The sequence below is a fragment of the Trichomonas vaginalis genome, chromosome V, assembly GCF_026262505.1.
Source record: "Trichomonas vaginalis G3 chromosome V, whole genome shotgun sequence".
Classification (NCBI taxonomy): Eukaryota; Parabasalia; order Trichomonadida; family Trichomonadidae; genus Trichomonas; species Trichomonas vaginalis.
Window position 1 is genome coordinate 13,479,514 of NC_067207.1, and position 17,867 is coordinate 13,497,380.

The 17,867-nt window shown below is 30.2% G+C and overlaps 7 protein-coding genes across 7 annotated transcripts, besides 9 other annotated features; 6 read left to right on the forward strand and 1 right to left on the reverse strand.

Moving 5' to 3' along the window:
* Window positions 1-535: part of a mobile genetic element that runs on past the window's edge.
* Window positions 536-1,505: 970 nt separating this feature from the next.
* On the forward strand, window positions 1,506-2,018 carry TVAGG3_0330020 (homeodomain-like family; the record flags this gene model as incomplete). The annotated part of the gene is made up of 1 exon (XM_001325809.1): window positions 1,506-2,018. One exon carries the CDS (start codon window positions 1,506-1,508, stop codon window positions 2,016-2,018), a length of 513 nt encoding a protein of 170 aa, XP_001325844.1.
* Window positions 2,019-2,616: 598 nt separating this feature from the next.
* On the forward strand, window positions 2,617-4,554 carry TVAGG3_0330030 (M28 Nicastrin domain-containing protein; the record flags this gene model as incomplete). Its single annotated transcript, XM_001325810.1, has 1 exon — window positions 2,630-4,486. One exon carries the CDS (start codon window positions 2,630-2,632, stop codon window positions 4,484-4,486), a length of 1,857 nt encoding a protein of 618 aa, XP_001325845.1.
* A 92-nt stretch (window positions 4,555-4,646) lies between these two features.
* TVAGG3_0330040 (cyclin-dependent kinase inhibitor 2C-related family) lies at window positions 4,647-5,021 on the forward strand (the record flags this gene model as incomplete). The annotated part of the gene is made up of 1 exon (XM_001325811.1): window positions 4,647-5,021. One exon carries the CDS (start codon window positions 4,647-4,649, stop codon window positions 5,019-5,021), a length of 375 nt encoding a protein of 124 aa, XP_001325846.1.
* Window positions 5,022-6,329: 1,308 nt separating this feature from the next.
* TVAGG3_0330050 (armadillo (ARM) repeat-containing protein family) lies at window positions 6,330-7,721 on the forward strand (the record flags this gene model as incomplete). The annotated part of the gene is made up of 1 exon (XM_001325812.1): window positions 6,330-7,721. The coding sequence occupies one exon, from the start codon at window positions 6,330-6,332 to the stop codon at window positions 7,719-7,721; it is 1,392 nt and encodes a 463-aa protein (XP_001325847.1).
* Window positions 7,722-7,926: 205 nt separating this feature from the next.
* TVAGG3_0330060 (NEDD8 activating enzyme protein) lies at window positions 7,927-9,424 on the reverse strand (the record flags this gene model as incomplete). Its single annotated transcript, XM_001325813.1, has 1 exon — window positions 8,194-9,003. One exon carries the CDS (start codon window positions 9,001-9,003, stop codon window positions 8,194-8,196), a length of 810 nt encoding a protein of 269 aa, XP_001325848.1.
* Window positions 9,425-10,496: 1,072 nt separating this feature from the next.
* Window positions 10,497-10,526: a terminal%2Cinverted (terminal inverted repeat of Banshee-A3 transposon ID:TVAGG3_0330070).
* Window positions 10,497-10,533: a mobile genetic element.
* Window positions 10,527-10,846: a mobile genetic element.
* A 1,147-nt stretch (window positions 10,847-11,993) lies between these two features.
* Window positions 11,994-13,033: a mobile genetic element.
* Window positions 13,034-13,047: 14 nt separating this feature from the next.
* Window positions 13,048-14,880, forward strand: TVAGG3_0330100 (uncharacterized protein; the record flags this gene model as incomplete). The annotated part of the gene is made up of 1 exon (XM_001325814.1): window positions 13,048-14,880. The coding sequence occupies one exon, from the start codon at window positions 13,048-13,050 to the stop codon at window positions 14,878-14,880; it is 1,833 nt and encodes a 610-aa protein (XP_001325849.1).
* Window positions 14,881-15,710: 830 nt separating this feature from the next.
* Window positions 15,711-17,339, forward strand: TVAGG3_0330110 (spectrin binding; the record flags this gene model as incomplete). The annotated part of the gene is made up of 1 exon (XM_001325815.2): window positions 15,965-17,338. One exon carries the CDS (start codon window positions 15,965-15,967, stop codon window positions 17,336-17,338), a length of 1,374 nt encoding a protein of 457 aa, XP_001325850.1.
* A 223-nt stretch (window positions 17,340-17,562) lies between these two features.
* Window positions 17,563-17,592: a mobile genetic element.
* Window positions 17,563-17,592: a terminal%2Cinverted (terminal inverted repeat of tvBac_53III transposon ID:TVAGG3_0330120).
* Window positions 17,593-17,748: 156 nt separating this feature from the next.
* Window positions 17,749-17,781: a mobile genetic element.
* Window positions 17,749-17,781: a terminal%2Cinverted (terminal inverted repeat of tvBac_53III transposon ID:TVAGG3_0330130).
* Window positions 17,782-17,867: the final 86 nt, after the last annotated feature.

A 17,867-nucleotide genomic window follows, 5' to 3' on the forward strand; every position in this document is an offset into this window, starting at 1 on the left:
GCTGGGATATTCATTAAACCCTCTACTTCATTCTCATTATATTTTTCAACTTCTCTTAATTCCTTAATTTTTTCATCTACTTCATTCTCATTATATTTTTCAACTTCTCTTAATTCCTTAATTTTTTCATCTATTTCATCTCTTATTTTTTCCAGTCTTTCAATTTCATCATATTCATCATCTTTAATCCGTTCTTCATAATATTCAGGGAAAACATCAGGTTCTTTAGGTTTTTCTTCTTCAGATGTAGGATATAAAAAATTTATAACATCATCTTTATTCATTTTTCCATCATAATCTAAATCATTTAATAACTCGGCAAATTTTTGACAATTTCTTAAATAATATTTATTAACTTCATAACCCGCCTCCTCTAATATATCCTTTATTTCCTCATTTGTGAATCCCAATTTCTTAACGTTGTTAGTTGTGACGCTCATTTATCATTAAATAAAAAAATAAATTATTCAAAAAAATGTAAGACATGAATTTTCAAAGTTTATTTTTTAAATTTTTTTATTTTTTACTTCATTATGTAAAGGGTTTGTGAAAATTTCTTACGATTCTGAAAATTTTTAAATCATGATTTATTTCAAAACGTAAGAATAAAAAGCGTAAGAATTCATACATTTATTTTATCGATTGTATGAAAATTACTTACAAAATCGTTCAATATTGTATGAATTCTTACGTTTACAAAAAAAGTCACAAAACCCGTCATATCCTACTACTTTTAACCCATGAAAGTTACTTGCTATTTTTTATTTTGATTTAGCCTTTAAATTATATTTTATTAATATTTATTATAATTTTGGCTTCTCAAAATCACTTTTAGGAAATTTTTCAAAAATCTCACTCAAACTTAATATTCTAACTTACCACTATTTATATAAAAGAAATTTTAGATTTATCTTTAAAAATATTATTTTGGACAGCCTTGTCACGTTTTTGGCTATCCGGCCACCCATTATCTGATGCTTCTATAAGCGCTCTAGCTGAATGGTCATTCTAAATATTTTAAAATAGGCCAAAAATATCGACCTCAAAAATTCAATGTGGCCACTCAAAGTTAAAATACCCATTCAAAATCACTGACAGTCGGAAATATATTTCGATTTTTATGATGGAGATGCTTGTTTATGCCATTAAAGGTTCAATTTTATATTAATGTTAATAGTATAGGGATAAATTTTCTTATTTAGCCAAGAGAAATAGCAAAAAATTTGGACATTTTCGGTGCAATTTCGACTAAAAAAAAATTTCAATTGAGGGGAAAAAGTTTGTGCCACAAATATTTTAGATTCTGGATTAGCACAATTGATACACAATATTCTCTAAAACGACTCAAATTGAGAAGGCATAATTCTAGAAAATTTCAATGAATTATATTACTTTTTCATAGAATATACAATACTACTATATTACAAGCTACGAAAATAAAAAATTGTCAGTGGAATAAATTTTTAACATTTGAATACCGATGAGAAAAAAGGTTCATTTTTTCGATGGAGAGTGAACAAGATCAATATACAAGAGATATGAATATTAGTAGACATCTATCTAGTGCTGAAAAACAATCAATTATAGATCTTTTTAATAATAATTTATCTTATTCAAGAATTGCGCAAATTCATTCTATTACAAACAGAAGAGTTAAAGAAATTATCCGTGAATATAAGAAGGGCAGAACAACAAATTTCACTAAGGAACAAGAGGATGAATTAATAACCTTATATAATCAGGGTAAAAATAGTGTCAAATTGCTTCGACCTCACTTTCCTTTCATTTCATGCTATGCAATCAGAAACAAGATTAAACTATTCATTAGATGGGGCTTGATTCAGCCATCTGGAAGTTTTACTGCCAATGCTAGTTCCTTTAACATAAAAGAAAAGAAAATTAATGAGGATTCTCGAAATATGACTGACAACATTTGCGAAATTAATGATGTCATTGATCCAAATCAGAAGCCAGACTTCTGTGAGTTTCTTGAATTTGTTGATGTTGATACTCAATGACATTCATTTTAATATTTTTCTAATTCTAACACAAAAAGTATTGAGGTTTTATTCACAGTAATTCAGTAGGATTTTCGTTCTTAATATTAGGCAATTTGCAAAGATTCAAATTTTTATTAAGCTCTTCTTCTTTTTTTGCATATCCTCATGCATATAAATTATCTCCCAATAAATGCAACATTGCCAATTCTTCAGAGATTAAGATTTGCAAATGAGAAAAACCCTAATGAGATTTGTCTAGATGAATAGAGAAGAGTACTATTTGTAATGTGAATAATCAATGTAACGTTTATAATTTTCCCTAAACAATCATTTTATTTTTGCTAATCAATCCTGCTGCTTTTTTATCAATTCAAGGCTACAGTTACATATTTTCGGGGATACTTCTTAACCTATTTTCGAAAACTGCGATCCAAAACCAATGAATCAATGTTTTTGAAAATCTCAATATTTAATTTTTTTGAAATTCCAGACCTGAACTTGCGTGCAATAAAATGCTCTTATGTACTTTTGATTTAGTCTAAAAGGAATCCTCAAAAACTTGCTAAGGTAATTTTCAATGAATTTTGAAAGGGGGAAAGAGAGAGAGAAAAAAATTATTTGATAAAAAAATGTTTTTCTTGTGTGCAGCAATACAAATCCCAACAGATTTTAACTTTAGAATTCATAATCCAGCAGGATGGTTCGGTCCTGCTACTAAATCTGGCGGCGAATCAGGTTATTCTCGACTTATAACAAACGAACAAGAATTAGACGATTTACTTTCAACAAAAAGATCATTCCCAGAAGTCCTTGTTATTCCAGATTTTCTCGTAAATAAAGGAAACCTTACAAAGATAGAAAAACAATATGATCCAATAAAATTTTTGCACGGAGTAATGGTTTATTCATCAAATACATCAGAATCATCAACAGCTTCAGCATTTCCAAATAAAGCGCAATCACCTTATTCAGACGATTATATATGGAATCCTTATGGAAATGGAGAGCAATATGACAAGTATAGTTTTGTTCTATTTTATCCACCAAATAAAGTTATGCAGCAACTTCTCGAAAAAATCAAGGCCGACAAGCAAAAATCCGGTTTTTACATTGATTTTAGCATGTTATCTCGTGGCAACCTCAAATACTGCCTCAGCCATACATATGATTACAATGCTCAATGCCAACCAGTTGGTGGACTTTCGCTTATTGGTGGATTTAACAATCAAATTGGCGGAAAAGCAGTTTGGCTTGTTTCTCAGATGGATGCGTTTGGCATTGCTCCATATGGACAGGTCGGTGCTGACTATTCCATCTCAGGATTCGTTGCTTCTCTTGCAGCTTTAGAATCTCTTAAAAATCTCGACTGGAAATCAGCAAAACGTCCACTCCACTTCGGTTTCTTTGATGCAGAAGAAATTGGCAATCTCGGATCATCAAGATTCCTTTACGAAATAAAGAATTTCACATGTGAAGAATATTCTGAAGGAAAATCATACTGCGTCAGACCAAAACGTTATGATTTCTTCTTCCAGAACATATCTTATGATGATTTCTCAACAGTGCTAGAAGTTAAGTCCGTTGGTCTCTTCGAAGATGAAGGAAAAATTTTCGCTCATACTCAAAAAAGTGACAACGAAAAAATTTTTGTCCAAAATCTCCAAAATAGCTTCAATAACCCTCTAAAAATAACATCTGCTGATTCATCAACACCAGGTGTCCCACCATCAACAACTTCCTCCTTTGTTAAACAGATTCCAAATATCGAACACGTTGTTTTCGCCGGCCACGACAAAACATACGTCAACAAGGTCATTGGAACACCATCTGATGACAAATATGACGTCGATTATGTTACAAAGGCAGCAACAACTGTTGCAAGATCTTTAGCATTTTTATGTTTCCAGGACAAGTCCATCGCCGAAGGAATTGAAGCCAACAAAACACTTGTAGAAGGAATAATGCAAGGATTTGTTGATGCTCCAAACAGTTCCGACTACTTCCATGAGTTATTCCCTAATGCATCGCTTGCAACTGACCATGTATCCCTTTATAGTGGTGTTTACAATGGATACTCAACATCTTTCAAGCATATGATCGTAGTTAATATGCTAAAGGACGTAATTAGAACAGAATTTGATGAATCTAACAAATGCACCGTAGATTCCAACTGCACTGAAGCATACGGACAGGATGCATTCTGTTCTCGCCAGAAATACTGCGAGAAATCGCTTATTCGTAGTTTTCCAGCATATTCACTTGCATTTGAAGTCAACAAAGACGATGATTTTTACATTGCAAGGAATAATAGCGAATATGAAGCGATGGCCGAAGCGAGATGGGCAAGCCCAGACATTAAATACGTATTATTACCAACTGTGATGTCAGGTAGACTGTTAATAAGTATCGGACTTGTATTTACGACAATCTTGGCATATATATCATTAACAAGATGGAATAGCTTGATACTTAAGCTAAAGAAATAAAATTTTGATTTCTATTTTTTTTTAAATTCAATCATATTAATTTATTCAATATACTAAGAAATAACAATATCATTTAAATTATGGTTACACCTAATTCTACTCATTATATGGGAAGTTAGTTCCAGAACTACTCTTTCAGTAAATTATAGTTTATTTTGTAATGCTCTCCATCGAACAATTTTTTGGTTTTAGGCATATGGATGAGTATCTTATTGCTTTCGGATTTACTATCGTTATAATGTCATTGCATATTGATGAGTATCATATTGCTTTCGGATTTATTCTCGTTATCATGTTTGTAAACTCAATCAAAATTTTTTGCGGTTTTAGGCATAAGTATCTTATTGCTTTCGGAGAAACTGCACTTCATAGTGCAGCAATTAATAACAGTAAAGTAACAGCCGAAGTTCTTATTTCAAATGGCGCAAATATCAATGAAAAAGATGAAGATGGAGACACCCCACTTCATATTGCAACAATTAATAATAGTAAAGAAACTGCCGAAGTTCTTATTTCATATGGTGCAGAAAAATAATATTCATACTAAGGGTTTCGTTTTGCTAAAATTGTCACTTTTATAGCATATTTGTTTTTGGATGTTTTGCGAAACCAAAAAAAAACTATGATATACAATGTGTGTGTAAAGAAAATACTTTATTTACTAGTTAAAAAATCATTTGGTATTGATCAAGTTATTTTTTCTGGATAAGATATTATATGGATAATTGGATAGAAAATACAATTATATAATCTTGTACCTGGTTTAACTAAGCTAATTGTCATCAGAAACTTGTAATTTTTATGAATTTCAGATTTTCTTTTCATTACTGCTTTTCTTAATAGGTCAAGTTCTTATTTACGTTATAAAGTATGATATTTACAAATATCAAGTTATCATGTTTTTTGAGAAATTATGAGAAACAAACAAAAATGAAAAAGATAGGAATAGCAATGAATAGTGATGTGGGTATAGAAAATGTAAGAGATATGAATGCAAAGCAATCAGTATTTAGGATATTGACCATAGATTTCGAAAAAAAAAATGCTGCATATTGAGCGAAAACTATGATTATATTATAAGGCTGTCATTTAAAGCATAATGAAACTATTCCCTTTTCATTTTAATCGAATAAGATAGTAAAGATTTTTGAATTAGCTAGAAACCGATGAGATGTTTTCACAAATCAGATTTTTAATCTCTATAATGCATAATTCACTCAATATCTCAATTTTGATATTGCGAGATATTTTTGCTATCGGTTTCGCAATTTTGACACAATAGCAAGAGGGTTCTATAAGCATTATTATCAACGTAGAATCTGAATATCATATCAGAAAATGTCGCAAATCTGACATTTACCCGACCAAATAGCAAAAATAATTGAATACTTTTCGCAAAAACTTTAAAAATCGATAAAAATATGAAATATAGATATTAAAGAGACTTTTTATATAATATTCATAAAGATTTTCCAAAAATATGATACCGCAAAATTTAAAAAGTGACGTCTTGAGTGGAGTCAAATGTCGAAATTGCTAGCTAAATGTTTTTTTAGCGAAATTGCGTATTGTACGTTTTTTTCGCAAAACGAAACCCTTATTCATACATAATATACTTCTCTTTAATCTTCGATGATGAATTTTATTTGAAGTAAAAAATAATTTAGATTTTCGTGATTCAAATTTCATATAGTCTATCGTCATGATCGGAATGATTTTAGGGAAAAAGACGATTATTTTTTGGGAAAACATTTCTTCCCTATATGAAACTCATGAATTCAAAAATGTGATTTTGATCGAGTGTCATTTTTACACTTTACATTTACCAAGACTATAAATTTAAATGAAATCTTTCCAACTTTTTAACTCTGATGATATCCAGCCTCGTCGAAACAATTTGTTAAAATCCGAATCAAAGACAACATGCAATGCCAACCTTAATTCATATTTAAATCAATTTAATGATGTATTAGATATTGGCTCATCAAATATCTTGAGCGAAATACAAGATGGAATCATGAGCGATGATGAGGATCTAATTTTATCTCAATTGTCAAAGGCATCACTGCTATTTGTCTCAGGAGTTTCAACAATTCCTGAACCAGATTCAGATTTATATCATAGACTAATATATTTATCAACAAATTCTAATAGATTAGTCGCTCAGCAGTCTGTTTTACTTCTGTTAAATCTCTTTATTTTCTTTCCAGAATCACAAAATTTTTTAAAGCCTGAACTATTCCAAATCATCATTAATCACGCTTCAGAGGATGAAATAATAGCAAAACTATGTGATTTCCTTAAGAAATATCCGAATTTTATCTCTACATTTTCAGAAAATAATTTATTTGAAGAATTAATTACAGTTTTGACCAAAAATGATGATGTATACACATACAACTCTTCATTACGTTTAATTACAATGATATCTGAGCTCACACAGACCCAAGAAAAGCCACCAATTGGAATTGAGTTCTCTCATCAAATTTTCAGCATCACAAAGGACCATGCGCTTAACTACAGTAAATATACAGCCCCTACATTGAAATATTATCGATCAGTTCTTCCAGAAGTTATTGATGATGTTATAAATTCTGGAATTATCGAGTTTTTAATAGAAAACACTATTTCTTTTAATTTTCCCACACTCGAAGCTTCAATTTTGCTTATTTCCAATTCAATTAATGAATCAACTGTTCAATTTTTTATTGAATCCAATTTAATTTCCTTAATTCATGCGATTTTTTGCCATGAAAACACAAAATCAATCGAATATAACTTTATTTTGTTATGTAACCTTGCACAGTCATCGGAAATAGGTGCAATTTGCCAAACAAATGAACCAATTTCGACAGATATCATTTCCCATATGAGCGACTCATTTAATTGCAGAGTTTATTCCACAAAACTGTTTCTTGAACTGATTAAATATAAAAATAGAGATGAAATGATTAATTTCCTCGGAAGAGAAGAAAATGAATTTTTATTTAATATGGTTGAGCTTCTTCAGCTAGAATTCGACCCAACAATTATACCAATATTAGAGATGTTCCTCGATTATGCACAGCAAAGCCAAATCGGAAAACATCCGCTTTTTGCAAAATTCGAAATCTGCATGCAGAGTGAAGAATTTAGCAACGCTCTTGATAACATCATGTCGTATCATCAAGATGACGAAGATGTTCTACGTGCTATTGAAATTGCAGAAGAGATTTCTAAAATTATTGAATCTTAATTTGTTTTTCTTTATGTAAACTATATTAGTTGTTTGTATTGTTATTAATATAACTATCTAACTTATTTTTTTTTTATAAATACAAAATGATTTTATAAGTTATAAAATTCAACATAATAAAGTTTTATTTAATACTCAAAATACGCATACAAGACTAATCCTAATGATGTACACATATTCTCGTCTAAAAGGAATCATTCTGTTTCTCGAATTGCGATCAATTATCTGATCAAGTCTATGAATCAAAACAGATATCATTTTGTCTTCTTAAACGAATGCAAACAAAAGTACATCGAATAAATCATACTTTGTAATCATTTTGTAGAAACTCTTGAAATATTCTAGTGAAAAGAGTTGAGATAGTGATATGTGCGAAACTTGAGAGTATCTTATATGTTAAAACTGCACGCTCTAAGTATTCTTTTGCTCCTAGTGTTATAGATAACTTAAATATTTATTTAAAACAAAAAATCTATATTATACGGATAATATATGTTGAGTCTAAATTATCTGGAGTGATACCAATAATTTCAGAACCAGATTCAACAAAATTTTTCATCGGTTTGCTAAGATTTCCTTGAGACTCCTTATATATTTTTGGAGAGTATATAGGAATAATTCTATCATTATCAGTATTAATGACAAGCCTTGCATTTTTAAGATTATATTCTTTTTCTAATCTTTGAATAAACTCAGAAACAGTTTCATTATCATTGAGATGTATATCTATTACAATTGATCCGCAGGCGTGACACTCAGGCATCTTTGCATACTCCAAATCTTCCCCATAAATACCTTCTTCACCACTTATGAGAATATTCCTTAAATTATATCCATTTCCTGTAAGATATTTCAATACTTCTGTTACGCATAGCGAAGCAACAAATGCTTGAGTTGATGCAATTGCAGGAACGATATTCTTTACAACTCCTTTTACAAGCTTATAAGTAACTCCTGCTATATTGTTTTTTTGAGCCATTTCTTGAGACTTCTCGTAAATCCATTTAATATTTTCTTCATCATCTGGATTAAATTTTAAATTCGGAAATGATTCTGGCCATAACTTTTCTTTCACATATGCAATACAATGCTCTGGTTGCCTTGGATTGTTTGCTGTAGTACAAAGTTGAAATTCACTGAGCTCAACAAAAAACTCTGGATGACACGATAAACAAGCAGTAACTGTTGGGATGATAACTTTAATATGACCCATCCATCTCTCTGAGCCTCCATCAAAATATGGAATAATTTTTCCAAAAGATTTGGCTATATGAACAAGCATATCATTAATCCAAAACCTTGCTTCGACATTATCAAGACAGCCAACAACTGCATCAAATCGATAATAAAATTCTTGACCAAAATCTTGGATTTTACAATGATGGGATATAATATTACAGTTATTTACTCTTTTTCTTATAAATTCTGCTGCTACATCCGACTTAAATTTCCCAACATCTTTTTCTCTAAACAAAAATTGTCTGTTTAGGTTACTTATATCAATTGTGTCTAGATCTATTACTTCGATATGTCGAAACCCTGTCATAGAAAGGCACTTTAATACTTCACAGCCTAAACCACCAGCACCGACCACTAAGATATTGCTGTTTAATATGCAACCCTTTGAATCATCGATGCTGTTAAAATGCTTGGAGCAAAATTGGCCTGAATTTTCAAGTAGTAAGTTAATACCTTCAGGAAACAATATTAAAAAATGGCTTAATGAGGCAAATTTGTAAACACTCAAGCTATCATAAAGCTATTTGTAGGATATCCATGAGGAAATTATATTGATCTCCCTTTGTCGATTATAATTCAATCTCAAATCATCACATATTTTGTTCACCACATGTCTATTCAACTACCCTAGTAAATTTTTAGTCAAATTAGTAATATAATCTTTTCATTTCAAAAACATATTCTCATTGCTTATCCTCATCACCAATCATACTAGATCTCTATGAAATGAATATAACAATATTATTATCTAATCATTTTATAAATGACCAACACTTATATTGTGCATATTTGCCTAAGAATTAACAGTAAATTTCATATTTTGAGACTGGAAATGTCTTTTTCAGTTTTTGTTATTTCTGCATTTCATAAATTCAGTCCAATAAAAAGTTTGTATAGCAATAATATATAAATTTGGATTTTAACAGAAAATATTAATTTGATTTCAGTGAATATCAGCAATTTCCATTATTAATTATGTCCATATCTACCTACATGATAAGCATATAAGATGTAATATGGTGAAAAGTACTGACTACCATATGAACTGTAGAAAATGAAATTTGAATATTTTGGATCTGCACGATATTCCTTAAAATTGCATTGAATATTCTTGATTACCTATCTATGCAATATGAGGGGTAATTAAGTAAAATGATATGAAATTCAATCAAAAAAGTGACGTTGGCACATTTTTTGCTAATTGTCGTCAAAAATTAGGCGTAAAGCAAAAATTAATATTTCATATGGTTTTATGATAGATAAGCATTATATTCCCACTCATTATATTCGTAAATTTTGAGGTTTATCCTTCGCTTTTAAGATCATTGAATTTGATTTTTATATAAAATAGTTATATATTAGAAAATAATATGAGTTTATGTGATATTATTTTTCAGAAGATTTCATTCTATATGCCTATGAAAAGTACTCTCAAAACTAACTTTTTCCTAATTATAATTAAATCTAGAATATTGTATTATGCTTAGTATTATTTCATTTTTCTCATTCAATTTAGAATTTACAAATGTCAAAAAATTGAGAGCTGTCACTTTTGATGAATTTCTGTTTATTACATTTTCAACTTATAATGAATATGAAATTATAATTGTTATTTTGAAAAAAAATTATTCATGATCAATTCATGATTTAACCAGTTCCTTCAAATTAGGAGAGCATATTCAAATATAATCGCTCATTAAAATCAATTTTTATGTTTTTTTTTAAATCGAAATTATCTCATCATAAACCATGCAAACTGACTATTTGTTCTTATCACCATGTTACCAATATCAGAATTGTCTTTACAGCCAAAATTTCGCTCGATAAAAGTCCATCCAATAGTGAGATAATTGAGCAACGAACATTTTTCCATATCACAAAAAACTAGGGTTGTTAGATTCCCGACGATAGGTGTCTTGGAAGATTTGCCTGGTGTCATCATAGTGTCTTTAAATCAAAAATTTTATTTTGAAGTTAGTTTTATTGATTTTTCAATAAAAAACATTTCTAAAACAAGAAAATAAAACGATAAAATATTTATATTTTATATAAGGATCTTATATATTTAAAATAAATAGCATTTTATTTTTTTCATTGGTGTCTGTCAAACCATAATACACTATTCAAAAATTCAATGTGTCTTGCGGTTTCAAAAGACACCTTCAAATTGAACGATAGCACAGACACTATTGAATTTTACCCATTGTATTTAGTTTTTACCCTTTTTATTTTTAAGAATTAATGACTGAAACAGCCGTTTTGCTATGACCTCAATCACTTTTATTTATTATTTTAAATATTATTTAATTTTATTATTTGAATAGGCCAACTTATATTTGCGAAGCTCAATTTGAGACCACTTAATACATTGAAATATCATAAATATTGAAATATTAAAAAGTGTATTTCAAAATATTGAAATTATAAAAATTTATAATACTGAAATTGAGACAAATTAATAAATTCAATGTGTTTTTTTTTGAAATAACTCTCAAATATTATTTTTTTGTTTATTTAATGATGAATAAATATGATTGCTTTAGTCAATCATAAAAACTAATTTAAGTTTAAAATAATGAAAGGATAATTTGATCGTTTTTTAAAATACAATTATTTTTGATGATTTGCAAGAATCTTTGAAAAGAATATAATATAGGCTCTATTTTTGTAAAATTTATCCAAATCATGTATTACATAAATTACGATTAAAACGATGAAAGAACCAAAAAGTGTGTTTTGTGTTTTGTTGTTGCGTGTTGGATGCGGGATCCTGTTATTTCCGAAATCGACAAAAAATTTGGAAATTTAATTTCCGAAATCGAAATTATATTAATGTTTTTAATATTCTTATATCAAAAGGATTAAAGTTCATTAAGAGAAAAACAATTCTTCTTCTTCAATCTATTGGCGCATTTATTTCTACACGCCAATAAGGAAGGGAAAATTATAAGACACCATGGTGTCTTCAAAACGCTAATTTTTGATATTTTTAACAACCCTACAAAAAACCTCCCCCATTTCTTGTACCCTTAAGGGTGCACACGAGAGGATCATGTAAACTTCAGAATTTAGAACCTTATTTTTAGGCATTATCTTGGCTACCTATTTAGGCTCGAAAAGCAAAAAATATCAAAAAATACAAGTTGACTCCATTATGACCCTTTCATTGAGGTAGTTTTTATCCGCTAGTATTTTCCCTTTGAATCTCTTTACAATTCGAAATCAAATTCAAACCTCAGTAGAAGAAAGGAAGAATCGACTTACTACGGTTGTAATACGAATAAATACATATATTTAATTATTTTTATTTACATAATAATTGTTTGAAGCTCATATTCCATCAAATTTTTAAATAAAAACATTAAAATGTTGAAAATGTTCATATCTTTTAATAGGGTTTTGGCACTTTATTGAGGAATTACTACATACATAGTCGAACTGAACTTGATATTTTGAAATTTAAATTATTTATCAAAATTAAAATTTAACTTGAAATTTATAATTATTTAGTCATATTTTGCATAATTCTAAGTAGATTTTGTAAAAAATCAAGAAAGAAAAATTTTAACGTGCTTTATTTTTTTTTTTTATAATAATACATATTATTATATAATTAACATATTCATAATGTTTCACCCTTTCAAAAATATAATCCTCCTCCTCTCAAATAAACGTACATACGGGTGGCCTCTTTTTTCAAAAAATTAAAATTTGAAATTTTGGGCTCAAATATTAGAGATTTTTTCAACCTTCAACGATATATGTTGTCTATATCAGACCTCCTTTCTTTTTGATACTGAACATTGTTCCTAAATCTTAGCCGTTAAGGCTGTTCTGAAAATATTTTTTTTTCGAAAAAATTCGAAAAAAATTCTTAAAATTCAAAAATCCCTTAATTCCTGAGGATTTTGGAAAAAAGTTTTTACATGAACATGTGTATATTATATGAAGTATATTGATAAGGTAAAAATCAAATTTTATTGCATATTCATCGAGAAAATAAACTAACGAATCCCTCAAAATTGAGAGGGTAATCCTCCTCCTCTCAAATAAACGTACATACGGGTGCACCCTTAATTCAAAAATCATGTATGACAAATATAGTAGAGTTCCACAAGAGCGCAAGCCACTTGACTGGGATCGTGTTAATGTCGAATGGGCCAAGATTTTTGGTGAAAATGCGGACCAAATTCAGTTTCCAAGTTTTATGAAAACAATTGAAGCTGCTTTCACTGCTAACCCCGATGTTTTTGTGGCATCATTGCAAACTGCACAAAAGGAAGTTGCTGTTATTCCACCTAATCTTAAATCAAAAACACCATTAGATCAAAGCCTCATTTTCTTTTCATATTTTGGTAAAGTATTCAAATTCGATGAACTCGAGCAATTCGTACTCAAGCCTGATATCTCAGAAAATAGGTTTAAGCAACACTTTTCACCAGAAACTCATCTTATTTTTTCATCCATTATTTACATTTATAATCAACTTATTAATTCAATTCAGAAAAAACTCTATCCTAAATTCTGTACCCTCCTTTCGACAGAATTCTCGAAATTACTGATCCCAACCGAATCTCGTTTCTTTAACAACACTACATTTAAATTAGACGCTTATTATATCTGCCCTTGCCTTTTCACAGTCATGGGAGGTCAAGAAACGCAAGCTTTTATCAAGTTTACTTTAGATTCAAAGATGATAATCACAAATGCTGAATCTAAAGAGGTAATCGACACAATTAATTTTGAAGATTACGCTGTAGTCAGAAATAGCGATACTCTCGAGCTATTCAAAGATAGTTTTGATGCAAATATCAACATAAAATTCCCATCTACACAAACCGCTTCAATAACAGCTGGTCTTATAATGGAACAACCTCCTATTGGCTTCAACATCATTTTAACATTCTTACAATCCGTTGCTGGCATGAAATCCATCAAAGAATTTTTCAAATCAGATTCGATACAAGAACCCGAAGAATACACCAAGGGATTAGACCTTATCATCAATAACAATGGTTGCGAACTCCTTATTTATACGTTTTTACTTCCATCAACCGAAATCAAGGATTACAACGAGAGTCTCGCACCTCTCCTACTCACTCTCGTTGGAGACAGAATATATCCGTTCTGGAGAACCGTAATCGAGCTGAATTGGATTGAATTAATTATTGGTGATACAGTTTTACGTACAAACAAACCTCTTTCATTCACATCGACTTGCCTCCTCAAAGCCTTTGCCTCAGAGTACGTCAAGGACATGATTACGAGCTTCAACGCCTTACTTAAAGAGCATGGCCAAGCAATTCAAAGCGGAAAGATAAATACGCCAGAAGATGCCGAGAATTATGCCAAGAATATATTTTTACCAGCTGCTAATATCGTTTTCTCTTCAATTCCGAAGATGCCACCGGAAATGAGATTTATTCTTCGAACTTTCTTCATCAGAACAGCTGGCCACTACGTCAATGAGCGTGCTAATATCAATATTATTCCAAACTTGTTCCTTCTTCGTTTTGTTATTGCAGAATTAGTCAAATCTGCCGGTGCCTTCGTTAAACTGGCAATTTTACTTGGTGCATCACTTCTTTCTCTCTTCTACATGTCAGGATGGTCAGCTTCCAAAGAGGCAGAGCTGGAACTTTCGAAACTTAACGACATTTACATGAAACCACTTTTCCCAAAGATTCTGAGATTCATTCTCGACATGATCGATGCAACTGACTGCAACATGGATGTTAAGACAATGAGTTACACAGGAAACCATACAAAAACGACTTTTCTTGAACATTCCGCTGAAAGATTGTCTCTCATGAACTTGCCAATACCAAATAAGGCCATTGAAACACACATGTACTCTGTTTCCATAATGCAGATGATTGAAGAATTCTCGTTTGACTTCACAAAACTCCCTAAGGAATGATTTGTTGTTTTTCGGAATATTTGATCATAAAAAAATATTAATTTACTTTTTCACGTGTTTTTTTTCACATACTGAGTTCTTTATGTTAAATTCTGAAAGAGAAAAATTAATATTTTTTCTCCATATTCTATAAATTGAGATGATCTACGATTTATAGTATTATTGGATCGCTTGTTTCTTGTTATTTACAGAGGCTGCTTATTCTTATTCAACTTTTTTTGGGACTAAAGTTTTTTTTTTTTTCGCCCACCCCGAACGAGTTTCTATTGGAGTCTTTCCTCACCTAATGAATTTGTTTCCTTGGCTATAGTATGGCATACAATAACACAACCGGGCATTTTAAACTGTTACATAATGATCTATATGTGCAAAAGCTAAAGTTCCAATAATCTTGGATTAACATTTATATAGTCAAAAGTATAAGATCGCCCATTTTATACATATCCTTCTCTCGAAATTTAAAAAAAAATCGGATCACTGCGTTAATTTAGTTACATTTAGAGAATCAAATTTATTAACTATGAATTCAATCATTTGTTAAGTTTTTAGATTTTCTCATTAAATTTGATGACTTTGACACTAGAAAGTCTCTTTAAAAACAAGATTTTATTTTTATCAAATTTTATCTCATGATATATTCTAGTTTCTATTGCTTTCTAGTCATTAAAAATAAAAATCATATATAACTATTCAGTTTTTAAATCATTTTATTGATTAATTAAAGATATGAATTCCTTTATTTGATTATTTGCATATTGTTATCAGAGAAATTTTAAAATATAACGCTTTTTATAAATATTATACCATGATAATGTGCCTTTTTGCATAAAATTTTATAACGCATCTCGGGAATGAGTGAAGTTGACTTATCCCCGAGTGCAATTCATGATTTTTTGACTAGAGCAAGCGGCATAGATGAGCCAGTAGTTCTGTTTTATTATTCATAACGTTCATTTTTTTAAAATGATATTCTTTTTTTCTTTATAAACCACTTTCTATTCATTGCATTGAAAGAGGAAATATAGAATCGCTTAAAATACTCATTAATGCAGGTTGTTCGACAAAAGGATTATTACATTGCGCAATGCGAAAAGAAAATAAGGAAATTTTTGATTACTTAGTACAAATAGATTTAGATGTTAACGAATTAAACGAAGATAATCAGACTCCACTAGTTTACGCAGTAAAATTAAACATGAATTATTATGTTACTTGTTTGTTAAAGCATAATGCAGATACATCAATCCCAGATGATTATGGGTGCACTCCTCTTCTGTGCGCAGTACAAAATAATAACGTTACTATCGCAAAAGCTATTTTAGAAGCCGGATCTCCAACATCTTCATCTAAATACGAATTATCACCACTTCAAGTTGCAATACAACATCAATTCATACCATTAGTTTACTTGCTTATCGAATACGGAGCAAATCCAAACTTAAATAACGGCGAAACTTATCTTTTACAAGAATCAGTTAAAACGAATTCCATTGACATATTTAAATGCTTACTCGCTAGTGGAGCCACAGGAAAAGGCTTCGATCCTAGTGAACTTACCTCAGATTTTAAAATTTGTTACGATCAGTGGATTTGTCCACCGTTAGATGATAATTTCGATAAGTCCGATGCAGAGATGATGGAAAAAATCACAAATAACTGTTCAACAACATTTTCAGAGATAAATGAGAAAATTAAATTTTTCTCTGAAAAATATTTGAACGTTGACTTCGATAAACAGCTTATAACACCTGTACTTAACATGCAGAACGGCATTATCACGTCGTTTGCTCATCTCATTAAAGAGATGCAGTCACATGGCGAAAAATTTGTCCGAACAAGAAGAAAATTAGTTTCATACCAATTTGAAGCACTTTCTTTGAACGAAAAACATCACATTGAAGAGCTTTTCGGTGAGGACGAGAGCAAGTGGTATTCACTCCTTGAGATATCGAACTCATTGATGCACTCTGACATGAAATATTTCGATCCAAGTTGCATCAGCAAAATCGATAGTGAAATGTCTCGATTTTCAACACGAAAAGATGAAGTTTTCGGAACAAGAAAACAGGTTGATCAGTCAGAGATGATCAAAGCTCGTCAGATATTAGCACTTGAGAATGTTACACTCGAAAGATACAACAATCTCGCTGTGAATGTTTTGTCATCATTTCGAGAATTCAAAGAAATTGTTTTCAAAGTTTTGAACAAAGCTATTGACTCATTGAATTCGTTCAAACAAACATTGGTTGATATCAGACAGACATCATATGACATAGTTCTTAATAACACCACTGATGAGAACGAAGAAAAACAAGACAACGACAGTCGCATTGAAGAGATCTGCTCACAACAATGCGACAAAATCCAAGTCGATATCACATTTGTTGAATGGCAGAAAGAACAGTTTACATCCCTTTCAATTCTTCTTGAACGCGCTATCAGAATGACTAACTTCTAAACAATTTATTTATATTGTAATTTTATACCTATTTAAATATATCTATTGGAATAAGAATAAGGAAATTAAAAACTGCCATTTGAGTACTCTCTGAGACTCTGCTTGTTAGAAAGTATTCATTTGTAAACTCTCTGACATTATAATTTTGTTGGCCTTATAAGTTTTTTGACACTGTGGATTTTTGTGTCAGAAAGTAATCAATTTTCATCTCAAACATTTTTTTAAAGGGTGCACTTACCACTTTCTGACATGCTATGAAAAAATCAATATATCTTTATTTTAATAGCAGAAAAGTATAACAGTCATATTAGGTACTATATATTGATTCATATTTACTTTCTCCTGACCAAAAATATTAACTTTTGACCTTAGAATATCGGGTTGGAAAGCATGTGTGGCAAAAAAATTGAGAGAATGTCAGAAAGTGGTAAGTGCAACCTTAAAAAAATTTTGACGACCTTATAATGGTTATTTTTATTTTAAGGTTGCACTTACAGTCATACCACTTACAACTTTCTGACATGACAGA